Source organism: Pleurodeles waltl, chromosome 5 (genome assembly GCF_031143425.1).
Source record: "Pleurodeles waltl isolate 20211129_DDA chromosome 5, aPleWal1.hap1.20221129, whole genome shotgun sequence".
Lineage (NCBI taxonomy): Eukaryota > Metazoa > Chordata > Amphibia > Caudata > Salamandridae > Pleurodeles > Pleurodeles waltl.
Genome location: NC_090444.1, coordinates 1,730,052,232 through 1,730,073,202, shown reverse-complemented (window position 1 = coordinate 1,730,073,202; position 20,971 = coordinate 1,730,052,232). Strand labels below are relative to the sequence as shown.

Below are 20,971 nucleotides of genomic sequence, written 5' to 3'. Positions count from 1 at the left end.
ATGGGGAGGGGACTTTAACTGCGTCTTAAACACTCAAATAGACCGCTCATTTCCCCTGCTCTCTCTACCCGTGCATCTATGGACTTGTCTAAGTGGGTCTCCAACAATGGCTTGAGAGACGTTTGGAGGTTGGGACACCCCACTAACCGCGAATATTCCTTCTATTCCCCTGTACACAGATTGTATACCAGGATAGACATGTCCTTTACATCCGTATCCGTAACTTCAAAAGTAAACGCATCCGAGTACCTAGCCCACTCTATCTCCGATCATAACCCGCTTTATATAACTTTAGATTGGGGCCGCACCCACACTTGCATACCAACTTGGCGGCTGCAAACAGAAGCCCTCACTGACCCTCCATTTCATGCAGAACTAGCCAAGTGTCTAGCTGACTATTTCTCCCTGAACAAAAACACAACATCAACTCGTGCTACTGAATGGGATGTCCACAAAGTTGTAATACGCGGACACTGCCTTGCAGCCACAGTGGGGGTTAGGAAGACACTCACGAGAGAACTGCAGGCACTAGAGACCAAGCTCCGCAAAGCTGAGGTAAAAGCCTTCCGGAATTAATCTACATTAACTGCACTCAACTCGCTCAGAGCTAACTAAAGAGAGGCAGACTGTTGGTTAAGCAAACATGACTATAGACACTACATGACGAAACAACATGCTGAGGGAGACAGGTCAGGCAGTCTGTTAGCATGGTTGATTCACCAACCAACACAATCCTCCCCCATAGACGCGATACGTTTGAATTCGGGTAACATCATCAACACCCAGGTGGAAATAAATGAGGCTTTCTTTGCATACTATCGTGCTCAATATACACCTCCTCCCCAGCCAACCGAACAGCAATTAGCTGAAATTCTGTCAGCGGTTCCCCTAAATCAGCACATCATCGACAATATAGATACTATAAATGGTCCCATTGGTATAGAAGAACTCCGCCTAGCCCTATCACAAATGGCGCGCAGCAAAACCCCAGGATCAGATGGCTTGCCGGTAGAGTATTTTGGCTCCCATGCTGCTCTCCTCCTACAACCACTATTAGAGGTATTCAATGAAGCACGAAATAAGCTGCAAGTCCCTGATTCCATGCGCGAAGCCCTGAGAGTCGTGCTCCCAAAACCAGGGCGTGACCCCCTAGAAGTGAAATCGTATAGACCACTTTCCCGATTAAACACAGACTGTAAATTGTTAGGGAAAATATAGGCCAACAGGTTACTTCCCTTCCTACCAAATCTAATACATTCCGACCAATCGGGATTCATCCCGGGAAGAAGCACTTCCTCATGCGCACGCTTGAAGCAATGGGCTTTGGACACGGCTTCTCCAGCTGGATCAAAAACGTTGTACTCCAAACCTATAGCCCGTGTCAAAACGGGTCAAATTATATCTGAAGCATTTCCTATAGGCAGAGGCACTAGGCAAGGCTGTCCACTATCCCCCTTATTATTCGAAATAGCCATGGAACCATTAGCAATCAAATTACGTAGCAACGCACACATATGGGGCATCTCAGAATTTAACTCAGATCACATTATATCCTTATATGCAGACGATGCCCTAATTTACCTGCGCAACCATTCCACTTCCATGGCAGGGATAATGTCATTACTGGATTCATTAGCGCTAGCCTCCGGATTGCGCATAAACTGGTCAAAGTCATGCATCTTCCCACTTACTCCAGTGACAAGCAAATCTCACCTAGCATTGCTGCAATATCGTTTACCATGGTCACACACAACTTTCAAATACCTAGGCATACAAATTTATCACTCCACAGCCGACCTAAAAGAGGGCAATCTCGACCGAGTGCTGAGATCCACCCGTGGTTCGTTGCCATTTTGGTGCTCACTCCACTTATCCCCTATGGGTCGGGTAGCAATAGCCAAGATGCTCATCCTACCCAGATTTCTATACTACTTTACAGCCCTCCCGCTGTCCCTGCCTCGCTCGTTCTTCCATAGGCTGCACTCTCTGTTGAGGGACCTGCTCTGGAGTAGGGACAGATGCAGAGTGGCGCTATCTATAACACAATACCCAAAGGAGGTGGAAGGATTGGGCATGCCAAACTTCGAACTGTACTATGCTGCGGCGCAGTTGTTCTGGCTCACTACATGGCTTAGTACACATCTATCCCCAGAAAGTGAAGCGCTGCGCGCACACACTGCACCTCAAACTAATCTAACTTCGTTGTTGGCTGGCCCTCACCGCCCGCCGTTAGAATCCATTCTGCTAGAAGCTTCGAGATTTTGTTGGCGCGAATACGTTCAAGGCAAGTCCCCCTTACCTCCTTACTCCCCTCTATTGCCGCTAACTCAATTACCGGGGATCCAAGCTCTCTCACTACACCATGATATGTGAGTCATACGCACATTGAACGCGGGGGATTTCTACTCAAGTTATACAATGCGCACCTTCGAGGAACTTGTAGCGGCAGGGATCATGCAATCAGGAGCCTTCTTGACATACAATGCCACCAAAAGTCTACTTATTAACCTATGGGGCCCGGCAATAATGAACCACGTGAGTCCCATCTGGTCACAGCAATTCTTTCTGTAGGGGAAACAAAAAGCATCATAACCAAATTATATAAAGGACTACTAACAGAGGCCTGCCTGGAACTGATACGTGCAAAAGCCCGTTGGGACGTCGTCCTCTCAACGCCATTATCTCAAAAAGCCTGGGACGCAGCCCTCACACTGGTCAAGACAGTGTCCCCCAACACCAGATTGCAGTACACCCAATTTAATTATGTCCACCACTCATACTTATCTCCGGCTTGCATACAACGGATATACCCGAACACAAACCCAGTGGCCCTAGATGTGCCACTCCAGCGGCTGACTTTTACCATATGGTCTGGAACTGCCACTCCATTAATACGGCTTGGCAACAAATCACTAACATCACAGCAGATATTGCGAACCATACTCTCACTCCCACACCTGAATCCTGCTTACTCGGCATACGCCACCGAGCCAAGGATAGCAAACACCTACACATATTTATAGACTTAGTATTCGCAGTTTTTAAATGCCTGATGCCATGCACTGGAAGGCTCTGCACGCTCCCCCACAGTCCGCCTGGCTTAGCGACTTGCTTAGTCGCTCGCAGGCTGAGGCGCAAACACTACGCCAATTACAACAGAAGGGCCTGATACAGGGTGGTGCTGAAATCTTGACATCTATGTGGTGATCATTGCAGCCAGAGATGATACATACCCTCCCTGAGTTACTCAGCACCCTGGAATTACCTACTTGTTTAATAATTATATTTGGCATCCCCTCTGCTATCTCTTGATTACTCAAACCTGACACATTAGTATCCTATCCCAGCACAGCAACGTAAGGCCTAAAGGTGCCTATCTCCTTGTCAGCGACCCCACGGAACTGGGATAGTGACTCGCTCACTACGCCTTGGTCGCTGGACAACCCTTCATTCCCCCAAACCTCATTAGTGGCTCCACAGCTTATTTACACACGTAGGTGATGTACCCTCCCCTTTCCACCCACCACTCCGATTGACGTAGCCCATACCTACTTCTGAAATTGGTACGTGCGTGTTGGTATTCAGTTGTGACTCTAACCACCAGTTACACAGTTTTAAGTTATGTTTCAACACAACACAATGCACTAGCACCATACTAGAGTATAAAAGTATGTAGACGGATTGTAAAATCTTTAATGCTTTAATAGTGTATTGTGTTAATGTTTATGCACAATGTTTAATAAACAGATTTTTTAAAAAATAATAATAATAATCTGTGAAGATTGGGTTTCAGAAAACTTTTTATCATTTGCACATCACCAAGTAAATTGTTCTGACTTTTTTTTTCATTCTATTAAAATATTGTTTTCATCACACAGAAGTAGAAAAAATTGTCTTTCACAGCTACTGAAATATATTTTGAAATGTTTGTAAAGTTGAAAAACCTGATACCAAAAGCCTTTAGTTTGGCATAGGTCAGACATTTCACCTTACTAAATCCTTGAACTCTGCAGTCACAAGGAAAAGTATTTGCAGTGCAAGAAGACAAACTGACTTTTGACCTCTGTCTCTGAACACAGAGCAAATGTGACAAAAATAAGATTTAAATGCATCTTAAAGTGCTATCATATGTGGTAATGAAGAAAATGGCGGCTCAGTGAATTAAAATATTTGACTACGAATAAATAATTTGAAACCAGTTTGTGGGTCAAGAGCATTAGAGTTAGGTCGACTATATCATTTAAATCACTTTACCTGCAGGTCTGGTAACATTTTATGATTTTTCTAGGCCTGCTGTTATTATTCTGTGATATGATGCGTTGTAATGTGTTACTCAGTGGAATACAGGGATATTTCCCTGTTACCTTGCATCCATTGTAACAATGTTATCAGAGAATCTACAATTTCTCATCCACAGAAAGAAATTCTAATTGGTCTGAGACTTAATTGTGATTGTGATACTCCTAACTATCTACTCCTTAAAATGCCCCTATGGCTTACAATATATTGGAGCATAGAAAGGAGAATGAAATTGCGTATTACAGAGCACAAATGCAATATATGTTTACAATCAGCAGACTCATGGTGGCCACTCACTTCAGAGCAGCTAAACAATTCAGATTTAGATTTTGAAACTAGCAATATTTATCCCTGAAATTAACGTGCAAAAAGGGCTGTTGCAAAGAAAGATTTCTGAATTCCTATGTTGGATATTCTTACAACTAAGGGTCTAAATGATAGAATTGATATTACTTGTTTTTTGATGAGTAACTGTTTTAAAGATCAGAGTAGTACCTTTATGGAGTTGTCTTTTACTGTCCAATTGTTACACTTGAAGTATTCCACACAGGGTTAAGGATCTGGGCTTTAAGAGAACTAGACAGAGATGGGTACATAGGTGTCCCTAACTGTTTACTTGTCATACTGATGTACTCCCACATAGTAAATGGCTGTAGATACTGAAGATTAATTGTATTGAGGTATATTACCTGATGTGCATGTGTACTACTTTTTGCACTCTCACTGGATTATATTATCCTCCGATCTGCATGATGGGTTTGGGCATTATGTTCTCAAATGTTTTCCAGGAGTTAACTTTGAGTAATACAACTAGTTGATATCCCGTTCATATCAGCAACAGCATAGTATTCGGTTTTTACATGTCACTTGAATGCTTGGAAAGTACATGGTTCTAACAAATGTCTTTTGGTACTTAATAATTGAAAGAAGTGTGCAGTTTGATTTTGTTAGTAGTATGGTATAACGAAGCTTAGCAAACATCACTCAGCAGCACCACTTTCTTACAATATGGCTGCTGCATTTTACTATTCACTGTGCTCATCAAGATGGCATCCCTCGCATGTACGTGTACTTCAGTCAACATAATACCAGGAAAGTATTGGCGGGCAAACGTGTTTTTTGGTTCAGATGGGAAGAATTCTTGTCCGAAGTTGATGGCAAGTTTACTTATTTGAATCTCCCTTAGTGAATTATTGGCATAGCATGTTATGTCCCATTTTGATCTTACATATAAAGGTCACCTACTTAGATTCCTACGTCAGACACTATGACTCATCCACTTGGTATGTCAAGTTTCTTGGTATTTGTCGTTGTGTTATAATGCGCTTACACAGAGGCATGAAATGCTGTTGGAGCATGTTAGCCACTGAAGTGATATTTTAATGATTTTGAGTCATGGCATGGTGTGCTTTGGTGGCGGATTTTACTAAGATAAGGATTTTTGTGATCTTATTTGGTATGTATTTGGATTCAGATGGGTGTCCGAAATGCATTGAGCACGTAAGAAAAAATAAAATTTACACTGCAACAGCACTGAATGTGGGCACTGTTTGTTGAGAAAATATGGAACACGTTGACTTTGGAGCATAGCCCTAATAGCAAGAAAGGAGCAATTTTTTAACAAAAAAATACAAATTAATTTATGAATTGTGCAGAGAATTACTTAATGTTTTGACAGTCTCCAGCAGGAGAAAGTCTGTGTGACTGGGGATTACATTGTTGTGGGTACATTCTACACCTTGCTTGGGCACACATATTTTAGCTTAAGCTTAGGCCTGCGGCTTGTGCCTCTTCACCTACATATGTGCTTTGATTTCATCTATCAATTTTTAGTTAGCCTGCTTTTCAGCAGGGATGTTTTGTTTTCTAATCAGCTGTGATTCTGCAAATGTGTTATTATTTCTGTGTACAACATTTCACCACGTACCTTGGTCCAAGGCTGACAAGAACAGTACATGATAGTCCACCTAGCATTGTCGCCACAAGAGTATGTCAACTGTCAGACACTTAGGCACATGCCCACATCAGGCCTATTTCATGAAACAGAAATTAGTTTCTTATAAAAACACTGTATAGATCAAGGGAAAACGGGAAGGTCATTCCGGCCAGGATATCCATCCCTGCTACATGCCATTTCATTGCTGACCTCAGCTCTGTCTCTACAGCCAGCCAAGGAGAAGGTGGGCAGACCCCTATCTTCCAGGTAATCTGGGTAGGTGCTCCTCTCATGGACTAAGTACGGACAGATTAGGTTATCACTACTATGCTCTCACTTAGGAGTTAGGTAGAATTCATATGTGTATGCCATTCCAATATTCTGGGGCTCTTAATTTTCTTCTCGCTGTTCACAACAATCCTAATCCTGTTTGGTCTCATTGCCCTAATAATTGCAGCTCATATATTTTATTGTAGATTGCAGTCTTTTCAATAAATGTATTGAAAACCACCTTGCATCTCTTCTTAACCTATGTATGTGCATATGAGACCTTTGCTACCAAGAGAAAGGGGTGAGATTTGTCGACCAATGTTTCCCCTGAGAAGTTACTGAGTGTCATGAGTCAGGCTGCCACAAATCACCTTTTGTTTTCTGTGTTTGGGTAAGGTGCTGCTGGTTAGCCGAAAGAATTGGGCCAACAGCTGCCAAAACGTGTGGGATTGACTCAGTCACCCACAAACAGTGGTGCTGCTGCCCCGAATCCAGCAGTCTTGTACCATTAACAAGAGTCCTACGACATGGCGCTGCCAGTGTTGGTAAGGCACTAATTATCCGGCCCGTCTGAGTATCTCTGTCTCACACTCCCTAAAGGTACCCTAAGTACAGTTATACGGAGACGTCTGTGGTCTTAGGGGAAATCCTCCTCAGCTGAATTGGGAGCACCTATCTAGGCTGTAGGTTGTTCAAGCTTGAACCTTAAAAGGATTCACTTGTTGGTGTTCCCAACTTTAATACCTATTCTTTAATCTGGCACAACCAGTAAATATCCAAGAGAACTGTAGATAACCAGTCACACAGTTTATTTTAGCTAATGGATTAACAAATGAGGGCGGGATGTCACAATTGTCTTTGAAGCTTAAGATGCTTACAGTACAGAAATATTTTACTCCTGGGTCACCTTCCCAGCAATAAATGCAGACTCAAATACCTTTCATACATACAGAATAGCGAACGTACCACAACAATACAGAGCATACCAATACTTTAAAATACTTTTAATTTATCAAGAACACCACAGTTGGTTTAATGGTGCCCTTTCACATGTAGTACAACCTGTTAGGTTAGGTTTTTTAAGCAATGATGGGCCAACTTTGCCCACATACACACCACATTCCAGCTGAATTACACACATTATGCAATGAGCTAGTAGCAATATCTAGATACTTAATACAATTCATAATGCAGACCTTAAACACCACCCCAGTGAGGGCTGCTCCAGCTATAAATCAATTAGCTGTTACAGGGATAAATCCACAAACTGTCCATTCAATAATGGGAAAAGGGCCCACTGAGCGGGAGAAGATTATGTTCTGGGTTGCACAAAAAAACAAACCAGCTGGAAGCAGTGTTTCCCCATACGGGACCCCGAGATAAACACAGAATTCTTACAATGTGTTTGCCATTTGGCATGGTTCCCTCAGTAGAGGATTGTGCCACTTGGGGTACAGTCTTTGCAGCAAGATGTGCTGCTACACATGGTACAACAACACTTGTGAATTTACCGGTGATAAAACAAATTCACAGTGAACACAGAGAAGCTCTGGCCCTGGATTTGGGAATAAAACTGATGCACAATTTTAACAGTGTCCTTAATAATTTTAAGCAATATTAAAGGGAAAGAAGCAGAACTGGTGATTTGCCAGCGGCTCCAGGAAGTTCCTCAGCGGGATCATGCGCACGACCTGCCAAAGGCTATTCCTGAAACTTATGCAAGTATAGGTTTGAATAGTCTGGGGGCCAGACCAACTAAACCTCAATTACAGAGTACTTCCACTAAAGGGAGTACTAAGCAAGCACAAGAGAGCTCTAAATAACCCTGGGATAAGCAAAACAAAGATAGAAGAACGCAAAGAGGAGAATATCCACCACCCGAGACCTCATAGAAAAGATATAACCTTGGAAGTAGGGAAACTTTAAAAACACCAGATAGATAGCAATATACTGACAGTCTCCAGTCTTGTTCCTTTCAGGGCACACCGAATAAGCATAGTGACAGAAGAAGGCAGTCAGAACGTTAAAGAGTCTATGTAAAGCCGAAAAAGGACTCACAGCCTTCCTCAGCTCTATCTGCCCTTGAATGTGTGTTTGCTGAGTGCACTGCATAGTTAAGGCATCTCAAGCATTCAAGGAGTTCTGAATTGGTTTTACTTACGGCCTCAGTTCAGAGAGGGTATCAGGATTCCGTACCACTTCTACTTTTTGCTGCAGTAGCTGCCGCTCCACAGCTGACACCTCTTGGTCTAGCTGCCTGCTCTTCCCAAAGAGTTTTCTCTCCTCCCTTCTGCTCGCCAGCTTCTCTGGTGACAGGTTCCTGGAAGAGATACTGCTCCCTGGTGTAGAAACCACTCTTGCTCCTGGCAAACTGTTAGCCCTTTCCACAGGTGGTTCCACTTCCTCATGGGAATCCAAGATCAGGTCCTCCTTTACGTGAAGAATTTCCTGCTCATCCTCTGGGATGCCTTCCCCTGCAACCTGGGCCTCTGCTCAGTCCCTCAAAGCCTTCTGTAGTTCCACCTTCCTGGTGAAATCCTTTGTAGACACTTGAAAGTCCTTGCAGAACTCCTTTAGCTGCGGCACATTCTAACCTGGTCAGCTCAAAGTCATCTACTGCAGGTGCAGGCACGGCTTCTCCAGATTGAGACATACTTTAGCAGAAAAATCCAAAATGGCCATATAGGGAGAATTGCAAACAAAATCAAAAAGCAACATGTCACTTTGTACAGGCCAGGCAAAAATAAGAGACTTAGGTCTAATTGTGAAGTTGTAGCTTACACTGATCTCTATGTGGTATTGCACAAGTACAAGTCCTATGCTCACAACTGTTAGAGACCACGTCTCTAGTTGGCAGAAGTATGCACACTGTCCAAGTAGGGACCACAGCTCTTTTCAGGGCAAGTTATTGACACATCATAAATTAGCCTGTGCTCATCCTCTAGTAGCTTGGCGCAGAGCAGGCAGGCCTAACTTGAAAAGCAATGTATAAAGTACTTGTGCTAAACACACAATAACCATACGAGGTACACCACAGAAAGAGACTTCAAACGGGTATATAGAAAAATAAAGCTTGTTGATCTAGGTACTTTTAGGTTCAATATGATACAGAAATATTTCACTTTGAGGGCTGAATGTAATATGATAAAGGTGCAAGAAAAGAGTAATCGGTCAAAAAAGATGTTGCCGGTGACCGTGGTTGTGCTCCTGCCAGTAGCGTGGTGGTGCTGTGTAGGGCCAGAGCCGCCCGAGTTGAAGTTGACAAGATAAGAACAGCAAAGCTGTGCAGGGAGCGCTCGAGTGAGGATGAAGAAGGGTGAGCAGCAAGCGCAGGCCATATGCTGTTTGGGTGAAGCTGAAGACATGAGTGGTGAAGCAGGGTAGAAGCCTCTCTGGTCAGTTTGCCGCGAGTAGAGTAACGAAGTAAGACAGGAGCCACTCGGGTGAAGTTAATGCGGTGAGAGAGGCGAAGCAGGGCAGGAGCCAGTCAGGTGGGGGTGATGCAGTGTGAGTGGCAAAGCAGATCAGATTAAATGCCAAGTCAGAGTTGCAGTTGGGCTGCCTGTGACGGATCCGCACCTCATGTGCTTGTGATGCCTGGAGCGTGACCACAGCCGGAAAGTCATGCTCGAAGTGCTGTTCCATGAATCCAAAAGCTTTGAGGGAGCGGTACCTAAAACGCATTGTTGCCTGGCTCTCGCCTCTGTGTCACTCCCTTTCTCGGTCGAGAGGAAAGTGTCGAACGGTTGCGTAGACCCCATTACTCCAGTATTGGAACTTTCATAGATTTACATGCTTGAATACTTCCCCGTCGTGATGAGAGTCCCCGGTGGAATATAAAACCAGGCCTGAAGATGTATGCACACAATACATGAAGTAGACCTCAATACAATAACCCATCCTAGTCGTTTTGTAAAATAGACTCAAACTTAAACCAATCAGATTGCCTCACGCCTTTAGAACCTCTTGTGAGGAGCTGCCTTCCTCAGATTTTCCACTGCACGTTGTGCTGAGGAGTCTCCTTTGAGCTCTGTTCAAAAATGTATGTCAGAAGACCTGTTTCTACAGCTTTTGGATATTTCTATCTACTCTGGTGATTCAAACTGGCTGCCTTGTCAGAGACACCAAAAAAAGGCCTTTTCAGATCCTGTGCCTCATGCTTAAAAAAGAGATTATATGTGCAGGATCCACATGAGGAGTGTATTTACTACCTGTACCCCAGTCACAAGACTAAGGACTGCAAAATCTGCAGAAAGTTTTCTACCAAGACCCTGAAGGACAGGGAGGGATCGACTTCTTTTGTGGCTGCAAGGAGGTAAGACTGGACACTCTGCCTCTGATGAGGACAGTACCTCTTCTTCTATTTCTGCCCCTAAAACACCTCTTAAAAGAAAACTGGAAAGTTCTGAGAGGCCAGAGCCACCTAGGAAAAAGACATCAATGCATGGCTCTCCACGGAAGAAAAGACTGGGTACAGAATCCCTCAAAAAAGTAAAGAAAACTACTTCAGAGCCGGCCAATCCTCCTCCTAAAGTGCTTCACAGATTTAAGAAGCCTAGCTCTGCACCGTCGACGATACCCACGTCGACGACTATTTCATCTGTGACGCAGGTGGTGGTAACCATCTCTACGTCAACGGCAGCTGCTACAGGATCTTCGTTGATGACAGTATCATCCTTGTTGACAGTGCGCCCCATCTCGTCGACGCTTCTCTCGCTGACACACCCGTCGGCGATGCCCCCGTCTAAGATGCCTTCGTCGACGACACCTCTGGCGACGATGATTCCGACTACGCCTCCGTCAACAATGCTCTCGTCGACGGTTCAACCGTCATCGGCGACAATGTTTCCAGTGACAACGGTATCATCGACGTCAACGTCAAGTGGTTTCTTGTCTTCAATACCAGGATTGCTTCCAACAAAAATACAAAGACCATCTACATTACTTTTGGGTCAACCTGTGCAACATACCCCGCTTAAAAAGCTCTCTAAAGCTCGCTTAACACCTTCTGTTACACCTCCGAGCAAAGTTTCAAGGCTCTTGCCATCTAGGTTTTTAGATGACCACGATGATGATGAGGGCTCAAATCAAGATACAGTATCTGGAGTAGCTAAAAGTCCTTCGCAGCTACACGTGAAATGCCAGGAGTACTCCGACAACGATTTGTATTATGGCCAACAGTACTATGACCCAGTACCACAATAGCAGGGAACAGTATCTCTGCCCTCCGGTCTGGTGTCTGATCTCCAGGCTATGGTGGTGGACAACAGAGAACGCTTCTACCATCAACCAAGGAAAGATCCCATGCCAGCAGTTTCTGCTCCAGCTACTCTGGCACCTCTGCCAGCTTTTCCTACGACGCCACAAGTTCCGCTTCAGGCTCCGCAGAGTCCTCAGGTCCAGGCCTCTTCTCATGTACCGGCAGAGGAAGGAGAGGTTCTCTCTGACCAGGACGAATGAGGTGAGTATGTGCTCCCGGCACCCCCTTCTCCGGAGCCACTGGCAGTCGAATCGCCTCCTTAGGATATTGGCTCTTTCCATAACCTCTTAGAGAAAGCTGCAATGAGGTTTGAGCTGCAATTGCCATCTACGCAGCAGGACTGTTTTCTGTATAATTTTAAAGAGCCGCCCAGAAAATCCGTTAGGGCTATCCCAATCATTGATCATGTCTGGAGTCCGGGTCTAAAAGTTATGAAAAACCCAGAGACAGTACCAGCGGTGTTACCAAAGCTGGACCAAAAGTATAAGACAACAGAAGACGCTCCTGCGTGCCTAGTGGGTCACCCTAAACCAGACTCTGTGGTTTCCCAGGCTGCCCAGAGATGCTCCAAGAACCCCTCAGCGCCTTTATCGGCCCCTCTTGATAAGGCTGGAAGGCGCCTTGCCAGTATCGGGAAGAGGTTCTCTTCTATGTTGGCAATTGTGCTCCGTGCAGCAAATTCATTGGCACTACTGGGCAGATATGACAGGCAGTTGTGGTCTGACATCTCCCACTCTGTAGAGGACCTTTCAGATACCAACAAATCGGACGCAAAAAAGATCATTATGGAGGGTCAGCAAACATCTGCAGAAGTAATTGACTGCGCCTGGACATTGCGGCCATGGGATTTAGGCTTCTGGCTGGTTCAGCCGTCTTAAGGCGCCAGGGATGGCTCAAAGCCACTAATTTCAGGCCAGGTGTCCAAACAAAGATCCTGGATCTCCCGTATGATGGCCAGGACCTGTTCGGCAAGCATGTCGACGATGCCCTTCAGGTGATCAGGTCAATCCCTACAGTACAAGCGTACTCCCTTTCAGGGAGCCAGGGGTAGAGTCCGCTCCTCTTTTCGAGGTGGCTACCAGTCCTTTCGCTATCCACCGTACTCTTCCCAGTATCAGTCATCCAGACCACTGTACCATCGAAGGCAGCCTCGGGCGGCAGCATACAGCAGACCACCTCCTAGAGGAAGATCGGGACGGCAGTCCAAGGATGCCTTGCCCAGGCAATGACAGCCTCCAGGGGCCGGCTACCTCTCCCTCCTTGTCTCGTCACCTACATCGCTGGAGTCAGATCAGAAACGATAAGTGGGTTCTGGACATCATAACTCATGGCCATCTACTAGAATTCACTTCCAGGCCTCCCGAAACTCCACCTTCCCGGGAATGCCAACAACATCTGCATCTTCTCCTAAAGATAGAGAGCATGTTGTCCAAAGGGGCGATAGAGATGGTACCATATTCGCAACGAGGAAGAGGTTTTTACTCTTGATTCTTCCTCATCAGAAAGAAGTCCTGTCTGTGGAGACCCATCCTGGATCTGAGGCAGCTCAACAAATATCTCAAAAAACAATCCTTTCGAATGGTAACTTTGAATGGCGTACAACAGCTTCTCAACAGAAGCAACTTCATGGCTTCCCTAGATCTTCAGGATGCGTATTTCTACGTTCCCATTCACCCCAAGCACAGGAAAGTTCTGAGATTCATGGTAGCCGGCCAGCACTTTCAGTTCAGAGTGCCACCCTTTGGGCTTAAATCCGCCCTCCGGATTTTCACAAAGTGCTTAGCCCCAATGGCTGCATATCTGAGACGTCTCAAGCACCAGGTATTCCCATATCTGGACGATTGGTTACTAAAGGCTCTGAATATCTCTGCTCTATGTCACTCCCTCAAGACCACGTTATGTCTTTTCCAACAACTAGGTCTCAACAGAGACAAGTCACAGCTCCAACCTACCAGAAGGATAGTGTTTCTGGGTGCTATATTGGACACAACTCTTATAAAAGCCTTTCCTGCAGAGGAACGCCAACTCAAGCTTTTGACCTTGGCAAAATCAGTTTGAAGAAAAAAGTCTCTTTCAATTTGGAGGTTCAAATCATTACTGGGGATGATGTCCTCCTGTATCAACCTAGTTCCACACTGTCTTCTTTGGATGCACCCTCTACAGGAAGAGCTCGACAAACAGTGGAAGCAGGTGCAAGAGTCCTTCGGGGACATCATTCACGTAACGCCAAGGATGGTCCACTCCCTTCAGTGGTGGTCAACGCCTGCAAACATTTCCGTAGGTCTGGAGTTCCTGAATCAAACCCCTCCGTTCACCATCACGACGGATGCTTCGATGGAGGGGTGGGGAGCATGTCTCCAAGATCTGCAAGTCAGTGTCAGATGGCCCAATTCTCATGCGACGCTGCACATCAACCTCCTCGAACTCAGAGCTGTGTACCTTGCACTACAAGCTTTTCTACTGAGAATCTGAGGTTCGTCTGTGCTGGTCCGGACGGACAGTACGACCACCATGCACTACATAAACAAGCAAGGCGGAACTCGGTCTCGCTTACTCTCCACAGAAGCTCAGCTCATCTGGATCTGGTGCATTCAGAATTCAGTGCACATAAGGGCGGAACATCTCCCGGGAGCCAGCAACACCACAGCAGACTCTCTAAGCAGGCTAAGCACATCTTGACACGAGTGGGAACTGAACTAAACAACGCTGGATGCAGTCTTCCGCAGGTGGGGGGCACCGAACCTGGACCTCTTCGCAACGCCTCAGAACGCGAAATGCCAGTTTTATGCAAGCTGGCATCCCCAGCCAGGGCCGTGGGGAAATGCCCTTTCGATAGCATGGTCGGGGATTTATGCTTACGCCTTTCCTCCGATACCCCTTCTTCCTTGGGTCATCAGCAAGATCAAATCGGAGCCCTGCCAGATCATTCTAATTGCTCCAGCTTGGCCACGTGGTACACAGAGCTTCTGTTGCTATCCTTGTGTCCTCCCATCAAGTTAGCACCCATTCCGGGATTGCTCACCATCAGCCAGGGCCAAGTGAGGCATCCGGCTCCCAAGCATCTCAGGTTATGTGCCTGGCTCCTGAGTTCAATGAATTCGGCCATCTAAACATTCCCATGGACTGTCGGACAGTTTTAGCTAAAGCTTGTGCAGATAGCACCAATAAGACATATACATTAAAATGGAAGCGGTTTTGTGTATGGTGTTCTGCGAATGGTGTTCATCCGCTTACATCTGCTCCAGAACAGGTTTTACCGTACCTTCTCCAACTGGCGAAGTCTGGACTCGCCCATGCTTCCATTAAGGTCCACTTAGCTGCTATCTCCAGATATAGACAACCATCCAAAGAACCTTCTCTCTGGTCTCATCGGCTGATAAAGCAGATTATGAAGGGCTTATTCTGATCCTTTCCTTCAGCCAAATGACCTCCTCCATCTTGGCAACTGAATACAGTCTTAACTCAGTTGATGAAGGAGCCATTCGAACCTATCATAAATCAGACATCAGGGGCCAGATGTAGCAAGGCTTTTGCTCCTCTCAAACAGCGAAAATCGCTGTTTGCGAGGCGCAAAAGCCATATCGCGATGCCCATTCCCATTTTGCGAGTCGGTTACCTGGTTACCGACTCGCATAATGGGAATGTGAGTCACAAATAGGAAGGGGTGTTCCCCTTCCTGTTTGCAGGTTGCATTGCGATGCGGAATTGCTTTGTGAACGCGGTCCCAAAGCAATTTGCAGTTACCACCAGTGTCACACTGGTGGTAAGCCATTCGCAAAAGGGCAGGGGTCCCCAGGGGACCCCTTCCTTCCCCTTTGTGAATGGCCCAGAAAACATTTTTTCAGAGCAGGCAGTGGTCCTATGGACCATTGCCTGCTCTGAAAAAATGAAATTGACACGTTTCATTTTTTTCGTGTGTAATGCAACTCGTTTTCCTTTAAGGAAAACGGGCTGCATTACAAAAAAAAAACTGCTTTATTTAAAAGCAGTCACAGATACGGTGGTCTGCTGTCTCCAGCAGGCCACCATCCCTGTGAGTGCTGCGACCCCGCAAGGGTGTCGCAAATTGCGACCCACCTCATTAATATTAATGAGGTGGGCCTTTGCGACTCGCAGATGGTGTCAGGGACACCATCCTGCATCCGGCATTGTGACTCACAAATTGCGAGTCGCAATGCCGGAATTTGCTACATCTGGCCCTAAGTATCTTAACTGGAAGGTAGCACTTCTCTTAGTATTGACATCTGCTCGCAGAGTAAGTGAGATTTAAGCCTTTACCATCCAAGAGCCTTTCATGAGGTTTACAGACGACTCAGTCATCCTACGGACAAACCCGAAGTTCATCCCAAAGGTGCCATCTGATTTCCACATGAATGAGCGGTGGTCCCAAGGACTTTCTTTCCACGGCCCCAGACTGGGGCAGAAAGATCCCTGCATTCTTTGGACATCAAGCGATGCCTTATATTTTATTTGCAGCGCACATCCACAACCAGAAGATCCAGTCAGCTGTTTGTTGCATTTAGTGCGCCCAGGAGAGGGCTTCCTGTTTCTAAACAAACCATCTCCAGATGGATTTCTAGTGCCATAGCCTTTTGCCACCAAAAAGCTGGTCGACCGCTGGACAGTAAAGTTCGTGCACATTCTACATGTGCAGTGTCCACTTCTTGTGCACTCTTCTCTGGAGTGTCCCTTCCAGACATCTGTCTTGCAGCCACGTGGAGGATAACGCATGCCTTCACGAAGCACTATTGCCTGGATGCTGAATTGCTCCATGATGCCGCGTTGGGTCAAGCAGTTCTTAGACATTTGTTCAGATAAGGTGAGCTGTTTGTTTCCCTTCATCCGCTTCTGATTTAATCACATTTTCTGGTTGTTATTTACTTACCTTTCTTGCATATTCATATATTTGTGTTTACAGCGTTATTTTATTGCTATGCATGTAACTGTCTGATGACACTCTTTATAATGATTGACATAGACAGTATTTCTTGGTACAGAACATGTGTTACTTACTGCTTGCTACTCTATTCAGGCATGTGAATCTATGAAATTTCCAATACTGGAGTAAGAAATAAGTTACTTACCTGTAACTGTAGTTCTCCAGTATTGGACACTTTCATAGATTCACATGTGGCCCGTCCACCTCCCCGGGGGAGCTCACCTTCTCTCTTTTCAGTGTGCTGAGTTTTTTCAGCACTTGTGCTCGGAAAATCTGAGGAAGGCAGCTCCTCACAGGAGGTTCTAAAGGGGTGAGGCAATCTGATTGGTTTAAGTTGGAGTTTGGGTCTAATTTACAAAAACGACTAGGATGGGTTATTGTATTGAGGCCTACTCCATGTATTGTGTGCATACATCTTCAGGCCTGGTTTTATATTCCACTGGGGACTCCCCTCTCGACGACTGGGAAGTATTCAAGCATGTTAATCTATGAAAGTGTCCAATACTGGAGAACTACATTTACAGGTAAGTATCTTATTTCTTCTTCATCATCCCACTCCAAGTCATCGGGACGGTCATGTAAGTCGAGGCACAAAAAGAAATTGAAGAAGAACAAGCGTTCTTTTTGTTCACCCCGTCCGTCGGCTGACGAGACAAGGGAAAAGGATCATCGTCCCAGGCCTCTGTCCTCTGTCCTCGGAGCCTGCATCTGGGTCTGCCCTGCACCTTCCCAAGTTTCCGGGAGCTGGAGGAACCCCTGCCCAACTCTGGGAGCCCGCCTCATATTTGGGCAGTCCGACTACACTGGTGCGCCCCAGGCCCTGTGCGATGAGCAGGGCCCGCCTCGGGTTCCGTGCCGGTGTCTTTGGCCTCGGCTCTGGGTGGGCACCCATGTACCCGTTCCTGAATCCGAACTGGCATGGGTCGTACACCCTCGACCTTCCCCAACACTCCCAATGACACGTGCACCCGTGTGGCATCAACACCATCCTCATTGCAGACTCCGACTCGGACTGGTAACAAACAACGCTGATTCCGACTTTGACAGGGACCTTGCTCCCTAGGTCGGATCCTGACCTTTATTCTCTTTGTTTGGGGAAAAATCTCCAGATCCAGACTGAGGCATCGGGGAAATTTGAAAGAAAGGAATCTGCAACTAGAATATGTCTCTACCAGATAAGGCATTACTTGTTCTCCACAGTTACAGAGGCGCGACTTGGTCAACACCTCGTAGGGGTGTTTATCAACACTGGGATCTAACAAAGCATTTTGGTCCAGCTCTCCTGTAGACTACCAAGTTTCATATGTACTAGCCTCAGCATACCAACGCTTTTCCTAATAACTTCCCATTGGCTCGAAACTAATGGCCAATCAATTGCAAACCATTTTGCTGAATCAGTGAAACATACATCATTGTTGGCATCTTTACTGTTCTTTCCACACATGCAGTGGGCTGTCTGCTGGGCTTCGCAAGCCAGATTTCATTAGACAACCAAGAGACTTACTGGTCAGGCTCTTGAGGTGGTGGGCTAGAAGTCACCTTTCCTGGTGGTGCAGGTGCAAAGGTCTGTACTCTTGGTTTAAATTGTGATTGTCCTTTTCTGGCCTTCGACTACACTTTGGATTTAACCCTGGTCAAGAAGAGTCTTTACTATAGTTGTGAGCAGTCGAAAATATGTAGCTTTACAATTTCTGTTTCAAAGATGTGAGCCACTTGTAGGGGAAAGACTGGGGATAAAATGGAGCAGGGTGGAACACTTGATTGCTTAAGCAGGGACACATTGACATTCATCTCTCCCATACTTGCACCTTTCCTGTGGTGTCTTTGCATTGCAATTAATTTAATGTCAGGCTAATAAATAGGTAAACATATTTTACATTGTGGTCTCACATTCTACTGAAATGATCTCTATGAAATGCTAATATGTGTTTTTTTCTATGTCTTTTTTAATTTCTAGCTGGCCAACAGGGACTGTCGGTTGCTTTTGACTTGGCTACTCACCGTGGTTATGATTCAGACAATCCTCGAGTCCATGGTGACGTTGGAATGGCTGGTGTTGCCATTGATTCTGTTGAAGACACCAAAATGCTTTTTGATGGAATCCCTTTGGAGAAGATGTCTGTTTCTATGACCATGAATGGTGCTGTGGTTCCTATTTTAGCTATGTTCATTGTAACTGGGCAAGAGCAAGGTGTGCCCCAGGAGAAGTTAACAGGCACTATCCAGAATGACATACTGAAAGAATTCATGGTCAGAAACACTTATATTTTCCCACCTGAGCCATCCATGCGCATCATTGCGGACATATTTCAGTATACATCACAGGTAATTATTTACCTTAATTTATACTATTTCTGTAGGAAAGAGTTGCATATATTTTGAGTTGAGTTGTTCTCCTTTCATTCTTAAGCTGTGGGCAAGGTTTTGAATTGTGTGCATGTCAGTAATGTACTGAGCGACTAGAGCTCTCTGTATTTTCTTCATTATTTAATAACCAATTGAATATTTGAGTGCAGTGAAATGCTACTTGTCACTTAAATTGTAGCTACAACTGTGCCTGTGGCTGAAAACCGTTCTAAGAAAGGTTTATCTTTTTGTAAGATCCAGTTCTCTTACTCGTGGGATGATCAGTATCACTGAATAGAGGAATAGAGTGAATTATTTGCCCTCCTTAAAATAGCATTTCATTTTGAAGCCTAGACATGTACATCACGCCTTTGAGCGCCAAGACCTTACTGCCCATTTTGCGCATCAGCGGATTCCCACCTCTTCTTTTTGCGCAGTTGAAATCAGCCTCACAGATTCTGGTAGTGCTGAAACAGTCGTTTTTTTTCATTTAAACCGTAACATGCTGAATAGTTTTCAATTATGTAATCTTCATTCATTTAAACAGTTAAGTTTTGTCAATTTTCACTAAGATGTTTCCCTTGCATTAAGCTCTTTAGATGAGCTCAACCTTTTCCGGTGGTGCTGACTTTGAATTCTCCAGAACAAATCAGGCATACTCAAATACCTTTTCGAGCAAGGGAGGAAACCCTCCTCGCAGGCAGCTGGGCCCAGAAGCCATAATTTGCAAAAACACAAACAGTGATTTTTGGTAGCGCTCAAATAGATCAGCCTAGAATATTTCAGAGGTATTTTCATTTATTAAGGTTCCATCGCATTTTGGTACATGTTGTCTTTGGATCATTTATTTTGTTTTGTGATCAAGTTAAACTTTATCATGTTTGTTTGTGTTTCATTTAGTGCTTTACTTCCTTTATTCAGTGCCAAGAGGTTCACAGTCGGTCAGTTTCTACGTGAAGCTGCACCAGGGCATGCCACAATTGACCAACTTTAGAAAATGTCATAACTGCATTTGAGGAGTTTTTGTGCAGGGTTCTGCAAAGTCAGTCCTGGAGAGCCGGCTTCATGCCAGATTTCTAGCATATCCACATTTAGAAAAAAGATGTTTCAGAAATCTACATTTTTCTAAATGTGGATATGCTAAAAATCTGGCATGGACCCGGCTCTCCAGGACCGACTTTGCAGATCCCTGTGCTAGATCATAATGCTAAATGAGCTCAGTGTGTGCTTTGCGATACCAAATAGATTTCTGGACATAGTCGCATTGAAGCAGTCAGTTTAAGGTGGACAAATGGGCTTGATGACAATGCATTGGACAGGAACTCCTAGCTGGTAGAAAGCATTAGTGTTTCTACCTCTCAAAGCATTGAGGGTTTACACGTTTATTGTGCAGTTTAACACAGGTCTTCTTCTGAAGTTGATTTGTGGTTTTGTTTCAGCCTAACATTAGATAATGTTTGACTTGTTACCAGGGCAGAACTCTACCGAGGTCCAATCTGACATGTTTGATGATACAACAAGACTGATGTCTTGATAGGTGGGAAAGAGCTGGGCAATAAGAGAGAACTTCACCCTGGTCAATTGGTGACTTCTATCTGGCACAGGCTATGGGACATCAGTAGAGAAAATTAATTGCGATGCTGCACTTTCATTCCAGTTTTGGAGCAAAAACCGCATTCATACCCGTAAAGGGAATTTTAAATGACTTTATTAGCATTTTTTTTTTAAATAGTATTAGGTTGTGTGTGTGTGACAGAGAGAGCAAAAGAAAAGAGATATTATCAAGAGTTTGAGTCACTGTGCGAATTGACAAATGCTCCTAAATAAGATTTGTCTGACATACAGTGCCAGATTAGCAGTCGAACAAGACAAGCATACTTCACCTGATATAGGCCTCATTTGTTACTGGCATATTTTCACT

At 45.0% G+C, this 20,971-nt stretch overlaps 1 protein-coding gene across 4 annotated transcripts in view; it reads left to right on the top strand.

The window, feature by feature from the left end:
* The window catches only part of MMUT (methylmalonyl-CoA mutase), a 197,334-nt gene that overhangs the window by 45,360 nt on the left and 131,003 nt on the right, over positions 1 to 20,971 (top strand). For all 4 annotated transcript variants that reach the window (XM_069236109.1, XM_069236112.1, XM_069236111.1 and 1 more), the window contains exon 3: positions 18,662 to 19,029. In XM_069236109.1, the coding sequence (XP_069092210.1) occupies positions 18,662 to 19,029 (368 nt within the window). The remainder of the gene's footprint in view (positions 1 to 18,661; positions 19,030 to 20,971) is intronic.